The 25,507-nt window shown below is 38.4% G+C and overlaps 3 protein-coding genes across 8 annotated transcripts in view; all 3 read left to right on the forward strand.

Moving 5' to 3' along the window:
• Nucleotides 1-6,105, forward strand: part of jph1a (junctophilin 1a) — a 44,098-nt gene extending 37,993 nt beyond the window's left edge. For all 5 annotated transcript variants that reach the window (XM_029528852.1, XM_029528853.1, XM_029528854.1 and 2 more), the window contains 3 exons: nt 4,620-5,353; nt 5,567-5,663; nt 5,823-6,105. In XM_029528852.1, the coding sequence (XP_029384712.1) occupies nt 4,620-5,353; nt 5,567-5,647 (815 nt within the window). In that variant the 3' untranslated portion in view covers nt 5,648-5,663; nt 5,823-6,105. The remainder of the gene's footprint in view (nt 1-4,619; nt 5,354-5,566; nt 5,664-5,822) is intronic.
• A 7,034-nt stretch (nt 6,106-13,139) lies between these two features.
• On the forward strand, nt 13,140-15,191 carry eloca (elongin C paralog a). The gene is made up of 4 exons (XM_029529306.1): nt 13,140-13,233; nt 13,678-13,702; nt 13,937-14,080; nt 14,718-15,191. The coding sequence occupies exons 2-4, from the start codon at nt 13,699-13,701 to the stop codon at nt 14,906-14,908; spliced, it is 339 nt and encodes a 112-aa protein (XP_029385166.1). The 5' UTR covers nt 13,140-13,233; nt 13,678-13,698; the 3' UTR covers nt 14,909-15,191.
• A 971-nt stretch (nt 15,192-16,162) lies between these two features.
• On the forward strand, nt 16,163-24,787 carry ube2wb (ubiquitin conjugating enzyme E2 Wb). 2 transcript variants are annotated; one of them, XM_029529583.1, is made up of 6 exons: nt 16,163-16,209; nt 17,053-17,144; nt 19,423-19,525; nt 22,006-22,161; nt 22,269-22,344; nt 22,450-24,787. In XM_029529583.1, the coding sequence occupies exons 1-6, from the start codon at nt 16,177-16,179 to the stop codon at nt 22,461-22,463; spliced, it is 474 nt and encodes a 157-aa protein (XP_029385443.1). In that variant the 5' UTR covers nt 16,163-16,176; the 3' UTR covers nt 22,464-24,787. The 2 variants fall into 2 exon arrangements, with proteins under 2 accessions (XP_029385443.1, XP_029385442.1); XM_029529582.1 differs by having other exon boundaries at nt 22,611-24,787.
• Nucleotides 24,788-25,507: the final 720 nt, after the last annotated feature.

Raw genomic sequence — 25,507 nt, forward strand, 5'->3', positions numbered from 1 at the left:
GATGTCATATATTTAGGCCTATGAGCTAGCCGACCTTGGGCCCTTGCCAAAGGCCACCACGAAATAGTGGGTGACAAATAGATTGACAATGGGATCCATTCAAGCATGTCCCTGCGCTAAGCCGCAGAAATGGCCGGCCTGGCCAGAGAGGTCCTGCAGCTTGTTTGTGTTGTGGAAAACAGTGGTCATGTTTGGATGGACAGTCGATCTCTGGTTTCCTAGTCTGTTCAGCGACCGTTCTTGCCTTTTAAGTCAGATCATGAATGGAAGAGTGGATGATGTCATAATTATGTGCAATGTGGGGGGATATCTGATCCGCAGTGTTCGAACGCCCAGTTATGTAAGCATATGTCCGGTAAGCCTATGTAAGCCAGACAGGCACCTGCAAAAACCAGATCCATTTCACATAATAAATTCCAGACTTTGATTTTTATTTTAAGTAAAAAACTTTTTTTATGCGATCTAATTTAAATTTTCCTTGTTTATAAAGTAAGAGCTCCTTCCGAGAAACTAGTTCTGTGTTTGTTGTTGGTCCATGGCCAGCTGTGTGGCAGGTTATATCAAGTTTGAGTGTAAACAATTTCCTCTATTTGCTATATGCTGGTGGTAAGACTACTGGTGGAGCAAAATGCACTTTGTACTGTGAAAAAAAAAAAAAAAAGTCAGTGAAGTCAGTGTAGAAACAATTGGTTCTTTGTTAATAATCTTATCTGTCATAACATTCCAGTCTGAAAATTTTGTTCAGTCCACGGATGTGCATTAAAGGAATTTGTGAGACTTTCCCAAACTAATCTGCCCTTCTTCCTCCTTGTCGAGTTCTATAGCAGAAATATTCTCACTTATCCATTCTCTCAACTTTGAATAAGTCCTCTACAGTAACAGCCAGGGGTCCAAACTACTTGTTGTTTGTAATTGGTGTTTCAGAGTCATAGCAGGTAATCACCCAGATTGGGAGCGTACATTTCAAAAGGGAGGAGAGGGTCGCAGGGAACAGCACCTTGACCTTTATGAGTGGTTCACACACGGTGTCCTGTAGGGGGAGCAGCAAGCGTTAGCTGGGCGGGGCCTGTGGACATGACGTTAATTGGGCTATATTTGGTGCCGATGTGTGCTCACTGGAGTCTATTGGAGACATAGCTGAAATCCTTATACCCTCAGAGGAGCTTGGGCCTCTGCAGGGCCGTTTGAGAGCACCTGTCCCTTCCTTCAGCCAGTTGTTTGGGGGGAGGGTCAGACAGTGGCAGGTTTGGGTGGGGTGGGGGGGGGACAGGGATCCTGCTCTGCCCTGTTTGACCCAGTCAAGGTACACTTAGGCCAGGTGGAACTATAAAAACCAGGACCTGTCAGGGCTGAAAGCCAGACATGAGCAGGTGCTACTTTATATTCACGGTAGCAGGTGTCCAGGAGAACCTTCAGGACATCGGCTCACCTCAAGTATGAAGTTATTGTGAAACTTCTTACTCTCAAGGGTAAAGAATAAAAAGTATTTTTAAAAATAGCATAAGGTTGATGATACATTATCTTCATGTAAAGATAAATGATTGTTTCGGCCCTATATGTTGCAAAGATTCTTTTTCAAGGTCTCACTACTTAAAGAGTTTCACATATACTTTGGCGTTGTATTAAGTGAAACAAACGAAGCTATTCCCAAATATGCAGATATATTCAAATCTATTATGTCCTCCAGTTTTGCTGGTTGCTGCTGTTTCTTCATTTGGATTGGACTCTTTTCAAGCATGTCCTATCTATCAAATTCATGTCAGTTCATGTTCGTTTTGACATGTGGCTACTGACAAACAAAACACAAGAAGACAGTGATTACACAGACAATGGGGCGCACTTTATTTGCATGTGTGTGTAATGGTGCAAATGTATTTGTGTGTGTGTATATGTGAGTGCTACAGCAGTAGATGTAATATGGGCATAGAATGACAGGTCCCCCTGCCCATCTGCCAGTGTGAGTAGGAGTAGGAAAGCGAAAATCTAAAAAAGCTACAAATTGAGTCATGAATCTTGTGTAGAGAACATGCAGAGACCACAACCCACAGAAAGGATTCATACGGATACAACACAACATAGTAGGAAAAAAATGTTTAATATAGCCATAGATATATCCAAACCAGGAAAGTGGTAATTGTTTTCTGTGCCACTTGGAAGACATTGTATTTATTACATTTGTCTGACATAACAAAACTTTTATTGCTGTCACTGGTGTCTGCTCTGGGAATAGGATGTAAAGATAAAGCAGCAGCCAAGACATCTGCACACACACTTGAAGCTCCCCTCTCCTACTGCTGTTTGTCTCATATTCAGGTCATTTAGGGTTAGGCTTGGACTTTAACAGCTGATATGTTGTGTTTGAAGGCCTGAGCATATGAGTGTATGTGTGTGTGTGTGTGTGTTTCAAAAGATTTGATTTGAGCACATTTTCTTCTGACAAAACAGAATTGTTATCTATTAAATGCTGACATTAAGAAATGCATTTGTGGGTATTTGGGCTAGTTTTGAATATTTCTGTCTTGACATGACTAATTCCATTCAGGGCCTATTTCAGTGACCCCCAGTGGAAGGCTGCAGACTCAGCTCAGTTGATCAATGCTCAGATGAAAGAAACACCCCGGCCATTTGGGTAATTGAGTCCCACTGCATGTTCCAGGTGACCTGGTGGGGCACTTCCATTAAATCTTAACTCACTTGTCACAGGGGGAGCCACACATGCATAAATATCTGCAAAGCAACCACACAAGAGTCCAAAGAATATTGACGACTCAAATCTCAGAATACAAATGTAGCTTCTTTTTTTTTTTTCAGGATAGGCTAAGCTAACTCGCTTTAATTTGACTGCAAAGTTCATGGGGGTGTGTGAAATTGAAGATGCAGTAGTGAGGTGGAAGTCCTGTGTGAGTGTGGGACTTGGGGTCATTTTAGTGGTGAGAACCATCCAGAAAATGCCTGGAAGCCCTCGCAAGAATCTGTCCCCAAACAGAGTGAATTGCTTGGGCTGGCCCATGGAGCCCTATCTCTTATTGAGTTATAGTGTGAAATTAAGCTTGGCAGATATATTAAGCCTCGCAGATGTTCGAATGTCCCCCCATCACTTTGTAGTGGGCCTTATTGGTTGTGGCAGTTATGAAACAAATTAGGAATGCCATGCAGCTGAAAAATACCCCAGGCTTATGCGTACTTAGGCCAAAAAGATTACGCAGCATGGCCGTTTACGCTGATGCAGGATTGGATACACTTGTTCATTTTTGGATATGATGTTTGCCTAATTATTCCTAGAAGTGATAAGTGGGAAATCTAAATCAACATTAATTCTTCTCCTTTATTATTTCCAAATTTAAAAGGTGGTGTGAGACATCAACTTGATCACATCCTTTTATTTGTTATCGCAGATGAATCCTTTACCCGAACAATAACTCATTTAATGCTGAATGCACCAACATTAAAAACAGGTCCATGCAACAATGGAACATTTATCATACAATAGGGATGAATTAGAGGAAAAATTAATCAAACCGTTTTAACATTATAAATCAGTTATCCCTTCGAAAAATATAAAAGAAATTGCCTCTAATTTACAGATTTTGCTTTTTTATAATGGCTATATGAGATGCAGATCCTGTTTTACCATCTGATGAACTTCAAACATAGCAGCATTGTCCTCGTCTTAGTCACTCTGACACCATCTAATTTAGACGATGTGAAAAAAGAACAAGCAAACAAAGAGCCTGATGTCGCCAATAAATATTAATTCAGTGCAGAACAAAGGGACAGATGAAGTGCAATTTTTCTCACATAGAAAAGGACATTTACATTTAGATTCCGGCATCATTATTCACACTTTAGACGACCCATATCGAAAGATAAGAACATCAGTCCATAAACTCCTTAATGAGACAGAAAGTATAACCTTCAGCAGACAGAAAGGGGCATCGATCCTCCTTAGATCGACTCTTTATCTATGACAATTGACAAGGACCTTTCCAGAAAAAGGACATAGAGACAAAAGAGAATGACTGATGGTAAAGACCTACAAGTGGGTTCTTTGTGAAATGCTGTTTGTGAATCTGCATTAATCGGTCTTTGTCTCCCTCTTTTGCTCCACTCTTTGGTCTTTGCAGAATGAGTTTATATATAATATCAGTTCATGAATATGTTAATTAGTAACTATCCTTAGGGCCAGTTTTGGTTTGAATACAGCTCTCAGTGCATCACTATGGTCAGGCAGAAGTGTTCAATCTGAGTCTCTCTAGAGGCATGTAGCAACAGTCATCTAAAAAAAATCCTGGGATTCAATATAACCGATTAAAGCTAATACCTCTCTTCAGAAAAATGAGAAATTAAAACATTTTGAATGTATTTTGTTTACATTTTTTGCCAATTCACCTTGATTGATTTTTTTGTTTTTTTTTTGCTGATTGGACATATACATAATAATAAAATATAATAATATAAAATTGACATTTCATATTGAGCTTTAGATATAAATATGAAACGAGAGTAGACATAATTATCCTGTTAAAATAAATGTTGGCCTCATCATTGATTGCACAGACATGAAAATGAATAAAATGAAATGATTATGCATCTTTGCTTTGTTCTGTGACTTGATGCAGGGCCTGACTATGTAAAACAACAGCTAAAGGAGCCCGTGGAAATTAAGGAGGTCTCAGTTGAAAAGAAAGACCACTCCCCGAGCGATTCTCCCCATTTCTATCGTAGAGGAACAACTCCTCCTCACTCCCCAGTGACCAGTCCTGGAGGCACACCTCCCCCCTCGCCTCACTCCAGCAAGAATAAAGGTCAGGTCACCAACAGCACCAGTCGCAAAACGAGTAAAGAGGAAAAATCAGCCCGCAAGACAAGCAAAGAAGAGAAGTCCAGTCATAAGACCAGCAAGGATGAGCGGTCTAGCAGAAAGCTGAGTAAAGAAGAGAGGTTGTCTGTCGCTGATGGCCCCAAAAGTTCTCACCTGCCAATAGATGCTCCACCTAAACCGGCTAAAGTTCAGCAGCCTACCTCTGGATCAGCTGCTCCTCCACAGCCTCCAGCAATTCCAGTGAACGGACAGCTCCACACCGAGTACCACAGTTATTATGTCAAGACCCCTACAAGAGGACCTCCACCTCCAGAGCCTGAGGAGGATCCGGAAGAAGAGCCTAGTGCCCTGGCCCTGGCACGTATGCCCCCACAGCCCCCTAGATCATTTAGTACCCCCACTCCTAGGCCAGCCTCCATACGGGAGAACAAGAGTGACCAGAAACTCAGGAAGCAGGATTCCCTAAAGCCAAAGAGCCTCGCAGACACAAAGAGAGCCAGTATGGAAATTGCAGAAAGCGCAGAAGAAACAGTGAGTATCAGCAATAAGACATCAGACACTTTATAATGTCATTTGATATGTTTGCAAATACTCTTACTTGTTTTCATGCCAGTGAGGACTGGATTTTTTTTTTTACACGTTCATTGTACAAATAAGCAAATGTTAAATTAATTGCATATAAGACAGAGCTTTTGATGTTATGGTTGATGTAAAAGCTGAAATTTATGATCTTATGTTTTGCAGGGTCCCAACTCAATCCTTGTTGCTATGGTAATGCTGTTGAATATTGGCCTTGCAATTATATTTGTCCACTTTCTGACATGATGATGCAGTTTCTTTGGTAAGTTCCTTTATTTTTCTCAACACTTCTAAAGAACTGAACAAGAACAGCAGACATTGTGGTTCTTAGGTTTCTTATTTTCTGCATGTTGTGCTTCAATGTGTGTCCACAATGTGACAAGCAGCCAATTAAATACAAATAAACTGTTTTATGATGCAGTGGAACCATGGCAACCGGTACAGTTGCATCGCCGGGCTTGACAAATGAAAATGGTGCCAGTGGGACACAAGGATGGCCGTAGATAGAGAATCAGCTTGGCACCGAAGAGAATCGGGAGGAAGGTATAACTAACAGCAACCTGTCGTGGGCCTTCTTTAGGGCCAGCCCCGTGAATTAGCACTCCTTTGGCTTCTCTAAAAGCTGAGGTGAAATAGTTGTGTCTAGTGAGATTTAAAAAAAAAAAAAAAAAAACCAAAAAAAATAAAAATAAAATGCAACCAAACATACACAGTCTGAAAAAAGAAGTAATTGAAACCCGCACGCGTGCTGATCCAAGCACTAGTCTCTGTAGCCCACTGCCTTGGCAGAGATAGCGGTGGGCTATTGGACTTTGCTGGAAGAGTGTGGAGATGCACTTTTAGATGACGGGAGCAAACAGCTGCCTTTCTATTTTTCCATCTGACGTTTTGATGGGGCAATGTGATGTGAGCCCGTCGGTCGGGTGGGGGAGAGGAGGACAGTCGCAGTGGGAGTGTGCTTGGGTGTTCGGAGCTTTTTCAGGGCTTCACACCACTCTTGCAACAGGAAACTGGGCACGGCCATTGGCAGCAGTCAGTGCTAGCACGGTCACTAGCCAGTCTTACTTGGTTAACCCAGTCATCGCCGCAGCTTACTCGAGCTCCCTCCATTGGTACGCAGGATACACTGCTTTAAAACACTCCCCATGCATGGTACAGTTTTAACGTTTTGTTTTTGTTTGTTTTTTGTTCCTTTGTAGCATTTTTTCGTTCATTGTCATTAACTGAATGTTGGTTACCTGCAGTCATATGCTTGTAGTTGAAAAAAGAATTCTCATTTCAGAATGAGTAAATAATTTGTTTTCCCTTTTCTTTTAAAACTTTACTCATTTTTAACAGCTTAGTTGTAATTTGACATTACACATTCATGTTACTGAAAGTGCAATATGTTTTATTTTTCAAAGGAAAACGTATAGTATATTTTGCCAAAAAAGTGGTTGTACTATTATGAAAATATGATGTTCCATTTATTTAGTCAAACTCTCAAAATTTAATATGTTTCACTGGAGAGAGTTTTGATTACCAGCTGACATTGTGTTTGGAAAGGAGGGTGAGAGTGTAGTAGCAAATGTCTTATGTTATTTATTAAATCAAAAGGACGATAATTTCATGCCAAGGCCATTTGAATGCTTTCATTCTATTCTTTGCTTTATTTGTTTTATTTCACCACTAAGATGCAAAGATGCAGTTCACACAGCCCGTTCGTTTGGCCCGGCAGTGCTTGCATGTTTATGAGACTGGATAATTATCAGTCTTGAGGAATATATTCAAGTTGAGGCCATGAGGAATGTGGCACCAGGGAGAAAGAGAGATGCCTTTAAAAGTCTTTAACAGTACTACTGTTTACCTCAGAAAAAAGATGAGGAAGGTGGGGGGGAGAGATGGCATCCTTGTCTTAACTTTGTTGTTGTGTGGGGATACTCTGACTGACTGTTGTCATCACATGAATCATGCTTTTAACTTGCCTCATCATAGCTGCTTGTAGTCTTAGTTGCAGGTATGGCATGAGTTTATTTTATTTTGAAAGTGGTTATTTATATGGTTGACATTTACAGTCATCACCACAAAGATTAATTATTTATTCATTGTACAACTGATGTGTTTGTGAACACTGGTTATCGTAAAAAGGGCTTTAATATGACTATAGGGTAATTTGCTACAGTTCAGTTTTGAAGTTAACAGTAGATTTTATTTGAATAATCCTTCAGCCAGTTAGATGTTTGCAAACTGTCCACAATACTACTATGGAACTGACTATTGAAATCTATACAATAAGAGCAGACCAGACCAAGAAAATAAATTACTGAACAACCTAACCTTGTTCACTTTGCCCTTTTTTTTCTTTTTGAGTTGCTCCTATCTTCACATGAGCATGGTGAAGACTGGAGTTATGGGAGGTTTAACAGAACAACCTGTTCATGGGATATTTTTTTGAAATGCAACATTGCATGTTGGAGAAATTTATATATAGATTATTATATACTATTTGTAAGGATTTTTACAGAGCACAATCCAGAATCTGATATGAGTTGGTATTTTTCTAACAATTTGCACACCTGTATTTTGACAATGAATATAACTTGTTTGTAATTGGTAATGTAATGCACATATGATAATGTTTGACAGTGGAAAAATGCTTTATTTCTAATTGGTTGTACTGTATGTACCATTTGGGGATGTGAAAGGCAGATGTACTTGTTTGAGTATTTTAGGAAATAATGAGGAACTGCGGGAGACTTTTGATATCTCAAGGTTCATTTTACCCCACTGATTTGTGCAAAGTCTTTGGAGATGAAGTTATGTGTATAACAATAAAGATGTTATGCCTTGTTAAACTAAACTTTGTTCATTTCTGTTTGTGTGTCTCTTACAGTACACCACACGTTTTGTCACTAAAAGTCATGATCATTAAATATATATGGCGAATAATGCATTACTGCTACAAAACCAACATTGTTCCACAAAGTCTCTCATTGGTGGGGCATATAGAGTTACACTGTCATAAAATGTACAAATGGATTTGAATTGATGGATGTAAGGATTTTCACTTCTCTTATAGGAATGGTTCAAATTCCAGTCTCATGTTCACTGTGCATCTCCAAGGTTCATCGGCTCCTCAAAGCTTAGCCTCCTAGTAATTATGGCCTCATGGTGACCTTCTCGTAATGAGATCCACAGGGAAACGTCCAGGCATGAAATCAAAGTATCTTTGTCGGGGTCTCACATTAGCAGTGCTAGCGCAGACAGGTGCCGCAGTTTGCCTTGGGTCAGTTTGTACTGTTTCCACTACTGATCAATCTTTGATTAGTGTGATGTTAGACCAGCAGTGGCACCTGCGTGGAATCAGCAACACCGTGCCGTGCACTTGCCTGTGCCCTCTCCCCTGCCCAAAGTAGACACAGCAAAACCTGAAGAGTTTTGCCTGTATTGGTGTTCTGCAGAAAGTATCAGAATAGCAGTAATTAATTCACATGAAATGTGATGCGTATTTAAGTGCCAACATTAAATGTGTTTCGTTTGCAGTTTTAAAATTATCAGGTGCCTTATGGTATCGGAAAGCTATATTCTGGCACTTAATGAATTATCCAGCCACTTAAAACCCCTATGTGAAGCTGAACTTGTCAGTAATAGTATAGAATATCTGTTACTATTCTAATATGGAACTTCACGCTGGGCAAGATTTGGTTGCACAAGCAGTCCTGGACAAATATAAACCAAATCCTTATAAGCGCATCCTACCTTCTTAGAGGCCATTTAACAAATTTCGGTGACAGCTCTAATGTTGACCAGGATCAAGAATGTACGATAATCCTGTTTATATATAGCAAATGTGATTTCACCATCTGCTGCACAGGGTCCATAAAAATTCACCTCAGGACAACATCAAACTTGGTACCCCCCGAGACTCCCATTTTTCATCTGATGAACTGAAAGGTCACTTCATGCTGTTTTCCAGCAGTTTTCCACCAAGTATCCATCCAAACACCCCAAATACAGAATAAACTGCTGTTCTGTTAACTGATATTTAAATGGGGAAGAAAAGAAAAAGCTATTGATTTATTCAGAGGTGTAAATACATTCATGTACATACAATTTTAATAATTGCCTCTAAAATCTTGGATTATTGTCTGCTGTTTTGTTGTCCACCATGATATTGATCAATTGATATGTTAAAAATTTATTATTTACACCTGCTGAAACTGAAATGAATTTTAAAAACTTTAAAACATTAATAAACATGAGAGACGTCTTGTAACATCAAGGTCACAGATGATAAGATGCTGAAATACCTATGGTAGATTTAAGTCATGGATTGTGTATATGTTGTATTTCAATACTAAATAAAGTGATTGGTTGAAATACTTTGGCAAGTCATTCAAGTAAGTTGCCTGTTGTTCTGATTTTAAAAAGTCATAATATTATAACATAGTAACCATAACGCTTTGTTTTTTTTTATTTGTTGAGTGTCTGTGAGGGTTAGTTTGGTCATATAGCATCTCAAGTCTGGCACTCCAGCAGGGGTATATTTAACTTTTCTCTATGAGACCAAGCCTCCATCTTCTGTTTAAAATGTAGATTGGTTGTGCTTCTAAATTTGGATTAAGGCTAGTAAGCAGTGAGGGGATATAAGTGGCGAGTTGTTTTGTTTGTTTGTTTGCTTGCTTTTTTAAAAACTGATGCTAAGATTTCAGTATTCAGCAGATCCCCTTTCCATGCCTGGCATAGTTAGCTTAGCTTAGCTTAGCATCACTTCATCTGTTAAAATTAGACAAACACTTAAACACACATAAACCTATCACTCAGTCATCTGAAATAAGTTATTACATCTATTTTATCATGTAAACATGCTGGTCTTTTTTGTCCTACTAATGCTCCTACTGTAAACACATTTCACTTATATGTCATTTAGGCATCTTCATGTCCTCGTTATTTGGTGACATGAATTATGATCATTTTATTGCAGTTGCCTGTAGGACAAGCAAGGCCTTGACACAGTACAATAGCCTCAAGCTATCGGAAGTAAATGGTTGTCATGTCCACTTATCTGTCTGTTATGCCATTTGACGTTCTCATCATGTGGAGTAAGAGCAATAGACTAACACTGTTTTGTTGAGACAAACAAAAACATATAAACAGATGTTCATATCATTTAGAGCGTATAAAAGATATTTTTCATGGGCCTCAGCCTCTGCTTGTTTTTACAATGTGAGCAAACCATGTTATCTTCACAGATGCAGTAGTTAAATTGGAGGCTTTGAATAATGTGGTTTACTATAAATGAGTGGGTCAGAATAATATTGTATCAGTACTTGAGTTGAAGAAGTTGAATCAAGTGGTTTCTGTAAATGTTACAAATCTTTTAAATCACATTCTAACACACATACAAAACTAAAACTAATTATCAAAATAGTTGGATCATTTTATATTATTCAGCATGATGGGAAATATAAATTGTTTACATATAATTACGTTATTGAATCAGTGTTGGTTGGGGTATTTCATGAGTTGGAGCCGCTGATGCTTCTCTGCAGCAGTAGTTCATGAGATTAGAAGCAACATAAGAATTACAGGCCACTATGACTCGCTGCAGGCAAAAGGGACAGTACCCTCAAATTCATTGTGACAAGCCTTATCCTCTTTTCAGAGAAGAAATGCCCAAAGATATTCCTCCCCCATCTTTTCCTGTCATGGCTAAAATTCTGACCTGGTTTCATTCAGAGCTCCTCAAATAAAGCCGTTGTACTGTTCAGAAATAATCCTTTGTGGTAACATTTGACTAACTGTGTAACTGTAACAGAGATAACTGTAACTGTAAGAGATGGAAAATGTGATGTGCCAGTCAGGTTAAAGGTGATATTTCACTTAACATACCACACCACACCCACCTTCGCATAACTTTTTATCCCTGATGAGGAGCTAAAGGGAGGAAAAATATTCCAGCCTTTTTAAACCAATTGAATATGATTGTATCAACACATTTGTCATTTCGCGTGCAAACCATGTTAAATGTGACACATTTGTATGTTTAGGATGTTCAACAAACACACTGAACTACACTAACAAGTAATAAAAATTGACAGGTGCCATTTTATAGCAAATTAACTGCATCCCACCATTTACAGAATGGCTCGTGTGTGTGTGCAAGAAAATGTAATCTGAGAAATTATATGGTCAGTGTGTTAAAAGGATAGATGATATCACTTAGCATTACAAGAGTGTTTGCATATATTGTGCGTGCATGTGCATGTTGAGGAAGCCCTGTTCTACGAGCCCACAGAAGCCTACCCAAAATAGAGCCGAGAGCAGCTGCAATGGGGTGGGCCGTATCAGAAAGACATCAAAGCGACCACCGCCATCCGCCCGCTCTGATCATGAGCACTAATTGTGTAATGGGGGACTGGAAGGTCAGTGATTGTTTTTGGTTGTGTATGTGAGAGTGTGTAAAAGTATCAGTGTATCTTTGCTTGAGCCAACAGGCAACACAAAGAATCCACCCACAGGAGGCCACTAGAACTTTCTGGAACACACACTTGCTCATGCTCAACATTGCTCAACGTGGCATTACTGTAAGAAAAAATACCACATTGAGTGTCACCTCTGTCACCACCACAAGCAAGCCTGAATAATCTGTGGAAATTTTCTCTTTGTACCATCTGTGAGTCAGTAATGTAACCATAATAATAAAAATGTGAATGTACAGTATAGAATAGAAGCATTTAAGCAAAAATAACCTTACTATCCTCCATGAAAATATTATACTGCACCTCTGGGTCAGACAGCACAATTTACAGGCACACTCAATAATCTGCTCTTAGTGTCACAGCTCAGATAATTCTGCGTCCATATGGTGGCCTCAGATTTCAACAGTCATCACTTTTCCCACACGAAAGAGCTCCAGGGAGGATCAGGGCAAAGTCACATTCTAAACCTGACCATGACTACACTGTTGCTACTTCTGAACTGTCTTTGGTCTTTGATAGGCACACCTTTACCTGCTAGATCAGAGTTTTTCAGGTCCAATGAGTTATTTGTTACACAAAAAACAAACTAAATTATGCCGTTTTAAAAATATGTGTCCTTTAGATGACCCCACAACATTATAGCACCAATCAGACAGATAAAAACTCATATAATTGACCTTCCAAACATTTACCACCAAAACAATGTAAAAATTCTGAAATGATTTATTTTTTACTGAATGGAATTTGGATAGTCTAAGATGTTGCAGAGTGCGTGCCTTTTGTGTGTCTCATTCGTTCTTTAATACAGATTTGTGGGTCTGTAAAATGTCTTTGTCGTGTCCAATCACCACCTGCTCTTGAGCATCACATTCGGTGGAGACAGCTAAGGAGGTTAACCCGGAACACAGACGCCCTCTACAGGCTAAACAGGAAGATGAGCTCTCTGAAGGCGACCTGTAAACCTGTGTAAATTTAAGTCTCTACATTAAAAAACAAACAAACAAACGGAAAATAAGCCCAACAACAACTCATTGCATAATGAAATTTACGATGTTGTCACTTATCATATAGTTACACTTACATTTACACAGCAGAAAGCTAAAATGGTGATATATGATTATTATTATCCAGAAAAATTTCCTGTTTCGACAAATGTTTTCACGTACACTTCATTTTTTTTATAGCAAAACTAACATTTTTGCAATCACCACAAATATTAAAGAAGACCAGGAACGTTTCTATTTTTAGGTGAAACTACGGAAGACATTGTTTGCGGACGGGTGTTCATACCAATTTGTCCCGGGTGTCAACAGTTGAGGTGGCTAACGTTAGCTGTAACGTAATCTCCGGCCCACATTCTCCGGCAGAGTGGTAAGAAACACTGTAATGTTTCCGTCACATATTGCTGTTTTCTGGCATGTCTCAGACTGTTTATCTAACATGGACTTTCAACGCTGAACAATAATTAAAAGAAATTAGTTCATTTCTTTAGCTTGCCGTTAGTTCGCTAGCCAATCCAAGCTAATGCTAACGACTGCAAAATCATTTCTAAAACAGTTAGGCCCGTAAAATAGTTGACTGCTTTAATTGTTAGAGAAGATATGTTACAATTGTGCTCATGTAGTTGTATTGAAATAAAGGCAACATTGTGTCACTTATTAGCTATCCATGTGAGCCAGCGTGACGTCAATGTTAAATGGACAAATATAGTTTAGGCCCTAGTTTATACTCGTGTTGTACTGCGAATGCCACCGTCCAGTTTTGGCGAGTTTACGTTGATTAGTAGAGGTTAAATCTTGTTTTGTTTCTTTCCAGGGATAACAGAAGCTCTAGAAAATGGGTAAGTGGTTTATTGACCTTAATGCTGTCTTATTACCTTCCCAGAAGTTCATAATGTCGTTTGCTAATTTATAAAATGCCTTTTCATATGAAGGAAGATGTTTGCTCATTTAGAAGGCTCTCATTTGTTAGTGTGTCTCTTTTTATAACAATCACTCTTGCCAGTTGATCAAGTGTGTGTTGAGGCATTTGACTTATTACTGGTTGAGATTTGTTAGTTTATGCTTTTTGGCAGACGGTGAAGAAAGAACCTATGGTGGCTGCGAAGGCCCAGATGCCATGTATGTGAAGTTGATCTCTTCAGATGGACATGAATTCATTGTGAAAAGGGAACACGCCCTGACATCTGGGACTATCAAAGCCATGTTGAGTGGCCCAGGTGAGGATTTAGTCAAATTACTGTTTGGTCTACCAAGAGTCAGGGTTAGGGAATAAGGCATTAGGCAACTAGAAAAGAAACTCAGAACACAATGTTTTTATCATTTGTTCTACTTTATCAGCTGTGTGTGCTCCTTTTTCTATGAGCTGTATATATGGCACTAATTGTTAGGAATACAATCATCAATGGACCAAATTGAAATAGTTGACATCTGCTAATACTCTATTCCAGGATTTTATATTGATAAATAAATTAAAATAGTATAAAAATGTATACCGTGGTGAATCTTTGCTTTACATATGTTTGGATATTAGACTGGCAAGAGATTGCATCTGCTATGTTTTAACATCATTATTAATATATAGGTGTTACATTTTTGGTCCAGTTGGTGGCACTATGTGCTCTCCATAGTACTTGACACCTTCTATTAAAAATGGTTCAATCTTTCTTTCATATGTATTAACTCTTTGTATATTAGTAGGCAACAGCTTGCTGAATTAGCAATGAGTTAGCTGTTACATTCAGTATGGGTTATTTAAAGGTGCATTTGATAAATTTTCCATGTCCATGTTGTGTTTTTTTTTTTGTTTTTTTTTGTTTTTTTACATTGACACCTGCTGTAACCCTCCATTTGCAGGTCAGTTTGCCGAGAATGAAACTAATGAAGTGAACTTCAGGGAGATACCATCTCATGTCTTGTCGAAGGTCTGCATGTATTTCACCTACAAGGTTCGTTATACCAACAGCTCCACAGAAATTCCCGAATTCCCCATCGCTCCGGAGATTGCACTGGAACTGCTAATGGCTGCAAACTTTTTGGATTGCTAAAGTTAACAAAAGGTCCTAAGCTTAAAGCAATTTTTGATTTTCTTTTTTTTCTCCTTTTTTTGGGGATATTTATGTTGAAATGTCATGTAAACCACAAAAACATGAATGACTATATCACCCTGGGTGTTTCTTTTACTATTTCGTTTTATTAGTATTGAAGATTTTTGTTTAAATATAATGCATTGATATGACACGATGTATCCCTCTCCTAAGAATGTGACATATGTATACCCTGCCCCAAAAGTCTTTGTCACCTCCATCTTAATAAAGCCCTGTGTGGGGAGCACTTTGTTTCCAGTTGTTTACCTTGTTCCATGTGAAGCAGCATACTACTTTTGGAAAATAAACCTGTATCAGTCCTTATTTTTATGTTTTGGTTTTACTGAAGTGAGAAACTTCAAAATTTTTCTACTAAGAGCTGATGAACACATGTATTTTAAAGATTACAGAAAACATTATGGACAGATAGTTATTGCAAGTGTCCTCTTTTCTGGTTTGCATGGAAAAATGGAGGTACTGACAGTTTACATATAGTTGCACAAGCAGCATGGTCTTAAACGTGTACCAGCAAATGTTCAGTGTAGTTAAAGATTAGTGCCATGCTTTTATAGTGATTGGGAAGAGGCTGTTTTAGCTGTTATCTGGCTAATGTGTCAACTATATCAGGTGGAGCTCACATCACGTTTCCATTAAGAGCGGACAGTTGCTTTTTCCTGGAAATGTAAGGAGACAGTCAAATGACAACATGCTCTAAACTGCTGGCACAGTTTAATGCATAAAATGCATATACACATGCTGTTTTTTTTTCTTATGCACCTTAAGTTGTGGCTCCCCAATTTCATTGTATGGGCACCTGTGCAATGACAGCTAAGGTAATCTTAGCTCACTTTAAATTTGGGTTAAGCTATCTGTTATTACATCACTATATCTTTTCAGAATAAGAATGCGATTATATTGCAATAACAGAAAAGAAGTCGATCTGACAGGACGGGGGTGCAGGTCATCTCTCCTTGACCAGAGGTCATGTGCTCTGCCATCTCATTTTCTATTATTTATTTTTTTTTTTCATGATAAAAAAAAATTTAATAAATAAATATTCTGTAATAGGAAAGGTAAATAATAATTGAAGGAGTTAAAATGATTGCGGGGTGACAGGGGTCTCGGCTGTGATGGTTCCAGTCAGCGACTTGTTTTCGTCTGCCTCCCCCCACAAAAAAAAGTGCTCCAGTCACGTGACTCTCTGACGTACAGTCCTCCGCTCTGCACTGATGCAGGGGGGTTCCATCATGGCGTCGATGCAGGTAAGACTACTGTTGACAGCGATCGCATATTTAAAATTTTGCCGACCTTCACTCCGCTCCCTCCCGGTAGTTTACCCACCACTTCGTTCGTGGACACGTATTTATTCGAGGGGGCGATGACAGCAAAGGAAAAGCGGTGACATTTGTCCCAAACTGTTCAGCTTTAGCGCTAAGTCTTTGCTAGCAACACAACTAGCCTATCACCATCATCATCCACAGCACCAAGTCAAAGCTAACACAGAAACCAGCTTCCTGGAGGCAAAAGCTCAATGTGTTTTTGTTTTTTAAATAGGTAACTTATATTTCTTCGCAGCAGCACAGGGGTGGTAACGCAAATGATGTGGTGTTATGAGTCAAAAGTAATTTTTGTCCTCTATTTTGTAACGGTGTTGTGGCTGTTATTTGGCTGACGTTAACATTAGCTGGCTAACGAGACAGTGCGCAGATTGAGCAGTTGCAGTTTTCCCTTGAGCTGAACAGGTGCACCGATTTTATGAGAAAACTGTCCAGTCGAGTGGGATCTCACCTTTTCTGGCTCATCGTTTCGTCTCATAGTAATTGTTTGTTTTGTACAAACGCCAGCCGAGTAAAACAACCCGGAGTTTTGCTTCCATTACATTAACACATGGCGTCACAGGACTTAGACGATAAAAGCGTCGCCATTAAATAATACACACACATAATTTATATTTTATCACGGTTCGGCCATAAATTAAATGACTGGACATGAATGACATATCCCTCTGCCTGCCTTTTGTTTATTGTAGTTAATATTTCAGTTCCGTGATGCAATGTGACATTTAATGGAGTGTGGAAGAAACCTAAACACATTCTCTCCAACAGAAAAGGCTACAAAAGGAATTATTAGCCCTGCAAAATGATCCACCCCCAGGAATGACGCTCAATGAAAAAAGTGTACAGAATACCATCACACAGTAAGTGTTTTTGTTTTGGTATTATTTTCATTTGATGCGATTGACATCCCAATTTGACAGCATTTTCTAACACAGTAAACATGAGGGCACTGACACCTAAACCAACAGTATTGAATAGAACAAGGTTGGATTTATGAATAAACATAAATCACATATGGCTGTGTAATGACCCAAAGTCCTCACTATAAGACTAGCAAGGTCAGAGGTATTAAGACAGAAAGGTCTTTCAGCAGTTACTGGTGAGTAAGAATTGGGGTCATTCCAGTGACTGACACGACTGGCCCCTCACTAGAGTGTCTCTAATGCACAATGCCACCGTTCGTCCTTATAAAATATTCAATGGTTGGCATGCAGGAGTTGGGTTAGGGTAGCAAGGCGCTGAGGCTGCTGCGCTGACCTTCGTGTCTGGATGTCTTGGTGCTCCCTTAAATGCCCGGGAATACTTCACCGCTGTGAATCATATTGTGTGGGATAAGCAGGAAGGAAGAAGAGTTGTCATCCTGTAAATGGACTCGATAAATTTCTGGCTGACATTCAAATGTCAGGCAGGTTTGCAACGTTGAGTTTGAATGTTCTTCTAGCAATTTTTGGTCAAAAGAGCTACAAAATGTAGACAGGCAGGCTTCCTGGTCAGACTGAATGAATGTTATGTGTTTTTTTCTAACTCAAGTCTTCCAACCAGTTTTGCTGGCTTCTTCTGAAACTTGTCATGGTATGTATGGGTGTGTCTTTTTCCTCAATTCTGTTCGTAAAAAGTCACTTCACTATGGCGTTCTGTCATAGTTTTCAACAGTAGTGGGGATTTTTAGGCTTTTTATCACCCAAGTCATAATGTAGTAGGTTACAAACAATATGTTCTTGCTTGACATTCAAGATAACATTATCCAAATATAGAGAAAACCTGACTGGTGTCAAAGCTATGTGTGTGATGGATGATAAGGTGACAATGTGTTTTTTCATGCTATACCTTATGTTTATATAATACACTCTTTCTGTCAGTGGTGTATTGTTTGATTACACTGTCTTTAAGTTGACTGTGTGTATAGTGCAGGCTTAGCTTCATGCTGGAATTGCACAGCCACTATAAACAAGAAAACTGCGTCTTTAAAACACTGTAGTCTGTCATAGGGGCACTCAGTTTATTTTTTTTTTGCCTCAGTTTCACGAACTATCTCAGTGTCAGTGTCAGGGATTTATTTTTGTTGACTGTATAATATAATCACCAGGCTTTGGGAAATTTGAGCAAAATGTCCTTGCAGTTCTTTCTTGTGTTCTATGTGGGTTGCCACATGTGTAACTCAGCTTCATCTACACTGATATTTCCTTTTCACTTCTGGGGAAAAAGGTAATTCCTTTAAGACGTTTTGACCATTGCATTTTCGTGCAGTGAAGTTTTAAAGACAACTGACCTTGTATGTAGATATCAGTGTTTTTGTGCTCAAGGCTGGATTTTAAAGGCACAAGGCTATAAACCCCAACTACAGCCACAAGTATCTTTAGTGTCCTATCTGCTTGGCTGGAAGAAATTAGGTCAGAGATTGTGATGCTGCCATCACAGTTCCTTTTTCTTCTTCTCTGAGGTTTCTGCTGTGGCAGACACTGCCCATAAATGTTCTGCTCTGGTTTTTAATTTTTGGCTTGTTTACCATTTGAATCTCTGCGCGATTCCTGAGATTGCACATCGAGAGAGTAGACCATTGTTAATCGCAAATTACAAAATCAAGTGTCTGTGTTCAATCATCTGTCCTTGTGAACCAGACACTGAAACTGTGGAAGCTCAGTCTGCGCAATTCTTAAGTCATTCTACAGACGCAAAAACAGATTTTGTGCACTGGATCAATAAAGTATCACATTATTACCAAACCACTGTTATAACCCACCAAAATATTGGATGTCAGTGGACTGAGTCAGGCTAAAAGCTTTTGATTATACACTTACTGCAGCATTGGCAGCTCAAATTGTGTGTGATTATTTTTTTATGATAATCAGCTGCGATTAATTCAAGATGTCCTGCTCATGTTCCAAGCTAATCTACTCCACAGAGATGAGATAGAAAATAGAGCATGCTATTAATCATTCGTATTAGCCATTAATCACTCTTATTAATCTATAATCAGAATGTAACACAAAGTACTACAGAGGCTGATGGAAATATTGTTACTTTTGTAAGTCTTTGGTCATAAACCAAGGTATTTAACACTGAATTTGTTGACAGTACAAGATGAAAAATATTTGAAGAGAGGTGCTAATCATTTTTAATATTGTTGCTTTCTTTAAGGTGGATTGTAGACATGGAAGGAGCACCTGGCACACTGTATGAAGGAGAGAAATTTCAGCTGCTTTTCAAATTTAGTAGTCGTTATCCCTTTGACTCACCTCAGGTAAGTAGAAGCAAGCATTACAGTGTGTTTATGTGTGTGCACATGCTTAGAACGGCAGACATATCTAATTGGGATTTCTTTGAGAGATATTGCATTTATGATTTGATTAGATTTTTTTTTTTGTTTGTTTGTTTTTTTCCAAGTGCTTTTGGAGGTTTGTTGTAATTTCTCTGATGTCAGTGATCTGTCAAACATCAGACCACTGAGTAATAAAGTTGTATGTTAGATTGCCAAGGAAAGCCATGCTTATGCCTGCCATGCAATTTATTAATTGTAACATCTGAGATTGCAACAGTTCAACCTTAGTTTGTGCTGAAAGTGATATATTCTTAAAAAAAAAAAAAAAAAAAAAAAGGTTTGTCCTGTTCTCATGGAAAAACTCATCGTGTAAGTGCTGCTCATTTATCATCTCATCTTGAGTTCATCTTCCTCCGCTGCTACACAAATTAGTTTCAGTGTGAACACCATTAAATGAGCAGATTTGCATTTTGTGCCAAAATTGATATTAAACTGTACTGATGAATTTCCATACTTAAAATGAGTGATACTGCTGCTGCAATTGACATTTGTGTGACAATGTTACCTTTGCCACACCACATTTTAAAATATCACTGTGTGCATTCTTGCAGTAAACACATCAGCTCTGCAGTTGTTGGAAAAACTAGAGCCAGGAATCACTGACAGAGACACCAGTGGAGAGCTTTCACTGCAGCCATGTTTGAAGGGCTTAGTTTAACTCAGCAATCTTGTTTCCCTCATTAGAAGCCTCCCTGCCTAAAAATAGAGGGAGGCAAAAATAGACCAAATTTGATAAACTTGGCTACTTAGCTAATATTCTCTCAAATATGAAGGGCAGGCAGTCAAAGTGGTCTTTGGTAAGACTCTGTGTTATCTTCTGCAGTACTTTATTGTGTGAAGATTTTCAAAGTAAATTCAAAGTAAATTAGTGGTTGCATATATGCGCAGCGGTTTTGAAAGCCATTGACCCTCAAAGCAAATATTATAATGAGAAAAAAAAAAAAACAGCACCAGCATTGACCAACCCAGTCTCCTGTACTATATAACTTTTTGTTTTCTGTTTCTGCTGAACGCTACCATAGAAGTCACAAAGTACTAAAGTACTAAGTGTGTTGTTAACCACATTCTGTGTAGACTGACCAGTTGTAAATGTGGAAATTGTCTTGGCCTGGTCCAGCACTTTACAGCACACTTTTGCTGCCAATTTTCAACAGTGTCATGTGATTTGTTGAAACTTTATCATATGGATTGCAGGGCTGTTTTTCTCTGTTTTTTCCAGGAAATATCCACTAGCTAATTGTAGTATAGTTTTTGGCCATGAAGAGTGAGTTTAAAAAGCTTGACATTATTTACACATTACTTCAACTAAGGATATAACGCAGTTATATTTGCAGTTTTAAAAAGCCTATCAATATTGCCTAAAGTGCAACATTTCCAGTTGACAGTGATATAAAAACCTGAAAATCTTGAGAATGTGTAACCTGAGATGTTTTTGTTGGAAAACGGTGATGGTCCTTTCATAATGAAAGTAGTTGGTAAAACATTGAATTTATACAGTACAGGAAAGGAAGAGATCCAAGAGCATGAGCTGAAAGAAAGTGCGTAGCTTCTTGCTTGCAAAAGTGAAAAAATTGAAACGTGTGTTGTATAAATCCATAACTGAAGCACACATGGATACAAACAGGAAGAAATTGAGTAGAATTGAAATCGGATTGGAAAGCAAAATGTAGATTTCCTATAATGCCTTTCTGCTCAAAGCCGGTGCTCAGATCACTCAGCTTTATGTTTAACAGACCCTTTGGTAAATATTTTTGCAATCTCTCTGCAAACAAACTGCCTTCATTTATCTTCATGTTTTAAGTGTACTGTCATATATACTGCCTGTACCGATCTGTAACCCACCCCCACCGCCAGCCCTGTGAAGTGAAGTGTGCACTCACCCATGAGGCCGTATCTGGTGCCAGATTGCCTCAGCCCATTGTTGTCCTTCAGTACCCACCTTATCCACTGTCCCATCCCACCACTTTAGCATTACAATCTTGCATTCCACTCATCATCACACTCCCTTTATCTCCTTGCTTAGCCCTCAGTCTTGTAGCCTTTAATGGATAACTGCCTCAGATCCTTTTTATTGAGTGTGTCTCCTCTCTAAGTCTCTTGCTCTCTCTTCCCCTCTCTCACCCCATGCTGGCCCCCACGTCCTAATCCCAGAGCCTCATGTTGCTGTTAGAGAACTATGCCAAAGCTTATACAGCAAGTCTCATTATCTTCTATCATTAAAGGAAAAAAAAAAATCAGCTTTAGACCACCACCGTAAAAAAACAAAAAAAAAAACAAACAAAAAAAAAAAAACTTAATCTTATTTTTTTGATCATCTGATGCTCACAGCTTCATATGTTCTTTCTTATGCCATATTCAGCAAAGAATATTAAGATTTGTTTCTGTTTGTTCCACTCCCGCAGGTAATGTTCACAGGAGAGAATATACCTGTTCATCCTCATGTGTATAGCAACGGTCACATCTGTCTGTCTATTTTAACGGAAGATTGGTCGCCAGCCCTCTCAGTGCAGTCAGTTTGTCTTAGCATTATCAGCATGTTGTCCAGCTGCAAAGAAAAGGTACAGAGCCTGTACTGATTTTTAGGTGGGGGATAATTGTAGTTATCCATGTAAATGATATCTTTTCTAAAATATTAAATCTATATTCTTGTTTTCTTTTCCTGCAGCGACGACCACCAGATAATTCCTTTTATGTAAGAACATGTAACAAAAATCCAAAGAAGACAAAATGGTGGTATCACGGTGAGTCATTTCCACTGACATTTTTTCTGATTATGGGGCAGAAGTAACAGCAGTTGGCAGTTACCCTAAGTCATGCTCATAAATTATGTTTGTTTGCCTTTCCAGATGATACATGCTAATGTACAAACTTTGTAATAATCGTAGAAGAAAGAAGTCCTACTGAACTACATAAAGCACTTTTTAATCATTCAGTCTTTGAACTCTGACCTTTGACTGGAACAATGGACACCATGTGCTGGAGGCTCTTGACTGCTTTTCCCCAACAGGCAGATGGATGCATGTTTTAAACGGCTGTAATATATAGAGAAAGAAAATAAACCAACGTTTAGATGCACCCAAGAAGGAATGTTCCTGGCAAAAAGGTAGTAATGCAGCGAGTGAGCAACGTGGATTTATAGTGAGGTAATTATAATTCCTGTTTTAAGAATATTATTATTGGTAATTTTTTGTTTATGTATGGGTGCATTATAAGGTCCTTTTGTTGTGCAATAATGACTGATGGATGCATGCTTGGGCCTACAAAGAGAAATCCAAATCAAATCGGTTTCTGGAAGGGATCGGACCATTACTACCCCAAGAAAATGCTTCATCTGTTTCTTTTTTCTTTTTTTTTTTCTTCTTCTTCTTCTTATGATATGCACTGTGAAAGTATCTAATTTAAAAAGGCACTATGAGTACATTATTCCCAATTTGCAGTTATGCTGTAAACAGTCCTCCACTTACTTATCAGGTTAAAAGGTTTTAGTTTGTAACCACTTTATCAAGCTTTCACACCATTTGCATCATCTTCCAAACCAAGACCTTGTTGCAGTTCTGTCTGATGTTGGTACTGGAATATAACTGATGCGATAATAGAGAAGTCAGCCAATGAGCTTTGTGAGCATCTCCTTGTAAAGTTGGGCTGAACCTGCGTTGTGTTCACTCCAGCCTTGATGTGCAGCGGCCTCTCCAATTTAAAGAATGTCTGTGAGAGAATATTGTGGCATGCTCCATTTTTATTTGTAAGATACTTAAAAAAAAAAAATCTCATGCTTTAATCTTCTATAGCGTTTGAGTTTAAATGTCGCAACTTCTTTTTTGTACTGTTTTTCAACTAGCTGATACTTTGAAAGGGGGGGGGGTTGCTTTGATGGGTCAGTATGTTTTTGGATTTTTTTTTTTCTTTTGTATTTGTTATTTAATTTAAATCTTCGTTTCATCTCCAGAACGGTAGGGAGTGGCAAAAAAGGAGAGTCTTTCTAGAAGTTGTAAAGACAAGGCTTTGTGATTCCCCCTGGTCAGAGTTTTGGCTCAGGTACTTTTTTCAATAAAGAGATCACCTCTAAAAAGATACCTATCAGATATTTTGAATTTACCTATATTTTCACCAAAAGAGACTGTTATGTTGTAAACTTATAACATGTCTGAAACTATTGTATATAAGTCTTTAAATTGCTGGATGATGTGAAAGAAATTAGTAGATGATGCGTTTAATTTATAGCAGAATGATAATAGGAGTGCTTTATGGATGCTCTTCTGCATCTTTTGGTAATTAGGATGTGTACAGTCAACAACGAACACTACTGTTTTAAAAAAAAAAAAAAGTTTAGTAGTTTTACAGTGGGGATGCATGCAATTTTAAACCCCACTTTTTCTTATTGGCATCAAACATTGTGGCAACTTTTAGTCTTTACATAATTTAGGTAATTTATGGGATGGATATTGAAAACCTCACCTCCAGAGGCTCTGTAATTTGTAATCACTCCATTCCTGAAGAAATGTTAATTGCCATCCAGTCAGAGATACTTGAATTTTCCCTTTTGGGTTGTTTGTATTGCATTTGCTTTTTCCAGGGTCTAGCTGAGTTTCTTGAATGAACTTGAGTGAATGTGATGATACTCTAAACTGTAGAGGAGATTACCACAGCACACTGCTATCTCAAAACTATATTGATATCTTAAAGTCATCTATTTAACCAATGGTGTGTTGTTTTTTTTTGTTTGTTTGTTTGTTTGTTTGTTTGTTTTTTTAAGAATTATCAGCTTCATTATAACGGTATTGTCTGCTGTCACAGTGCTGTGAGGTTTAAGATGACTGGACTGAAATGATTATGTAAATGCCGTCATAGCAGCATTTGTGTGGGGGGAAAAAAACCCTTCACCCAGTTGGCAGTAGAGAAGTAGAGATTTGAAAAAATATGTTACCAGGGTTTGGATGTTTTCTTGTTTTTTTTTTTTTGTTTTTTTTTGTTTTTTGGGTTTTTTTTTTTTTCTCTTTCTTTCCTTTTCAATGTGGTTTGAAGTCTTAGCTTGCAGGTTGTTGTGAGCGATCAACACTAATGAGGGTGTGTTATTTGTATTTGGCAATTTGTTCTGGGATGTGCAAGCTCCATGTAATAGGTGCCTGTTCATTTTCATAATCAATAATAAAAGCAAAGATTCACTTTTAGTCTGGCTTTGTTTGCGCAATGTTTGCATATTAAACACTTTTTTCCCTGCAACCTGTAAAAGCTGTGATGGGTTTTATGCTGACGTACACTAAAATTAACCTGTCCCACTATTATGGGAGTGTAGTATGAATGTTTGGTGGACTGTTAGCTTTTACTCATATTTCAAAATTCTAATGGAAATCTGTCTACAAATACTGAAGGACAAAGATGTAATTGTTCACTGCAACTTTACCAATGTACTGTTTACTAAACTATGATAAACTCTAATTGGCAATTTTTGTGTTAAAACAGAAATCGTTTTAAGTGTTCAAATCATTTGAAGCCCCTGATTTGCACCATCAACCATGTCGAATCACATGACAAACCAATAATTTCAGAGAGAAGAACTGAATGCATGAGTGCAAGCGCAGACAATAAGATTATATGTCCAGTCAACATCCCAGTTACAGGTATTTTTCTCCATCACTGTATGTGTGCGTGTTCTTGGCCCAGCTTCGCTGAATTCCTCCATATGAGCATTCAGTTTTGCTCAGTCAAGTGCAGCTGCACGAAAAATGAATAATTGAAGGATTCTTGTTCTGCTATGCTGTACATGTGTGAGAGGTGAAAGACAGAAAGAACCTTCTGTGTCACTGTACTACACCCAGTGTGTACAGGAGAGTATACTTGTCCCTGAATGAGATGAAGGCGTCACGATAACTACAGAAAGGGTGGTTTAATGGCGCCATCTATTGG

Source organism: Echeneis naucrates, chromosome 20 (assembly GCF_900963305.1).
Source record: "Echeneis naucrates chromosome 20, fEcheNa1.1, whole genome shotgun sequence".
NCBI classification, from domain to species: domain Eukaryota; kingdom Metazoa; phylum Chordata; class Actinopteri; order Carangiformes; family Echeneidae; genus Echeneis; species Echeneis naucrates.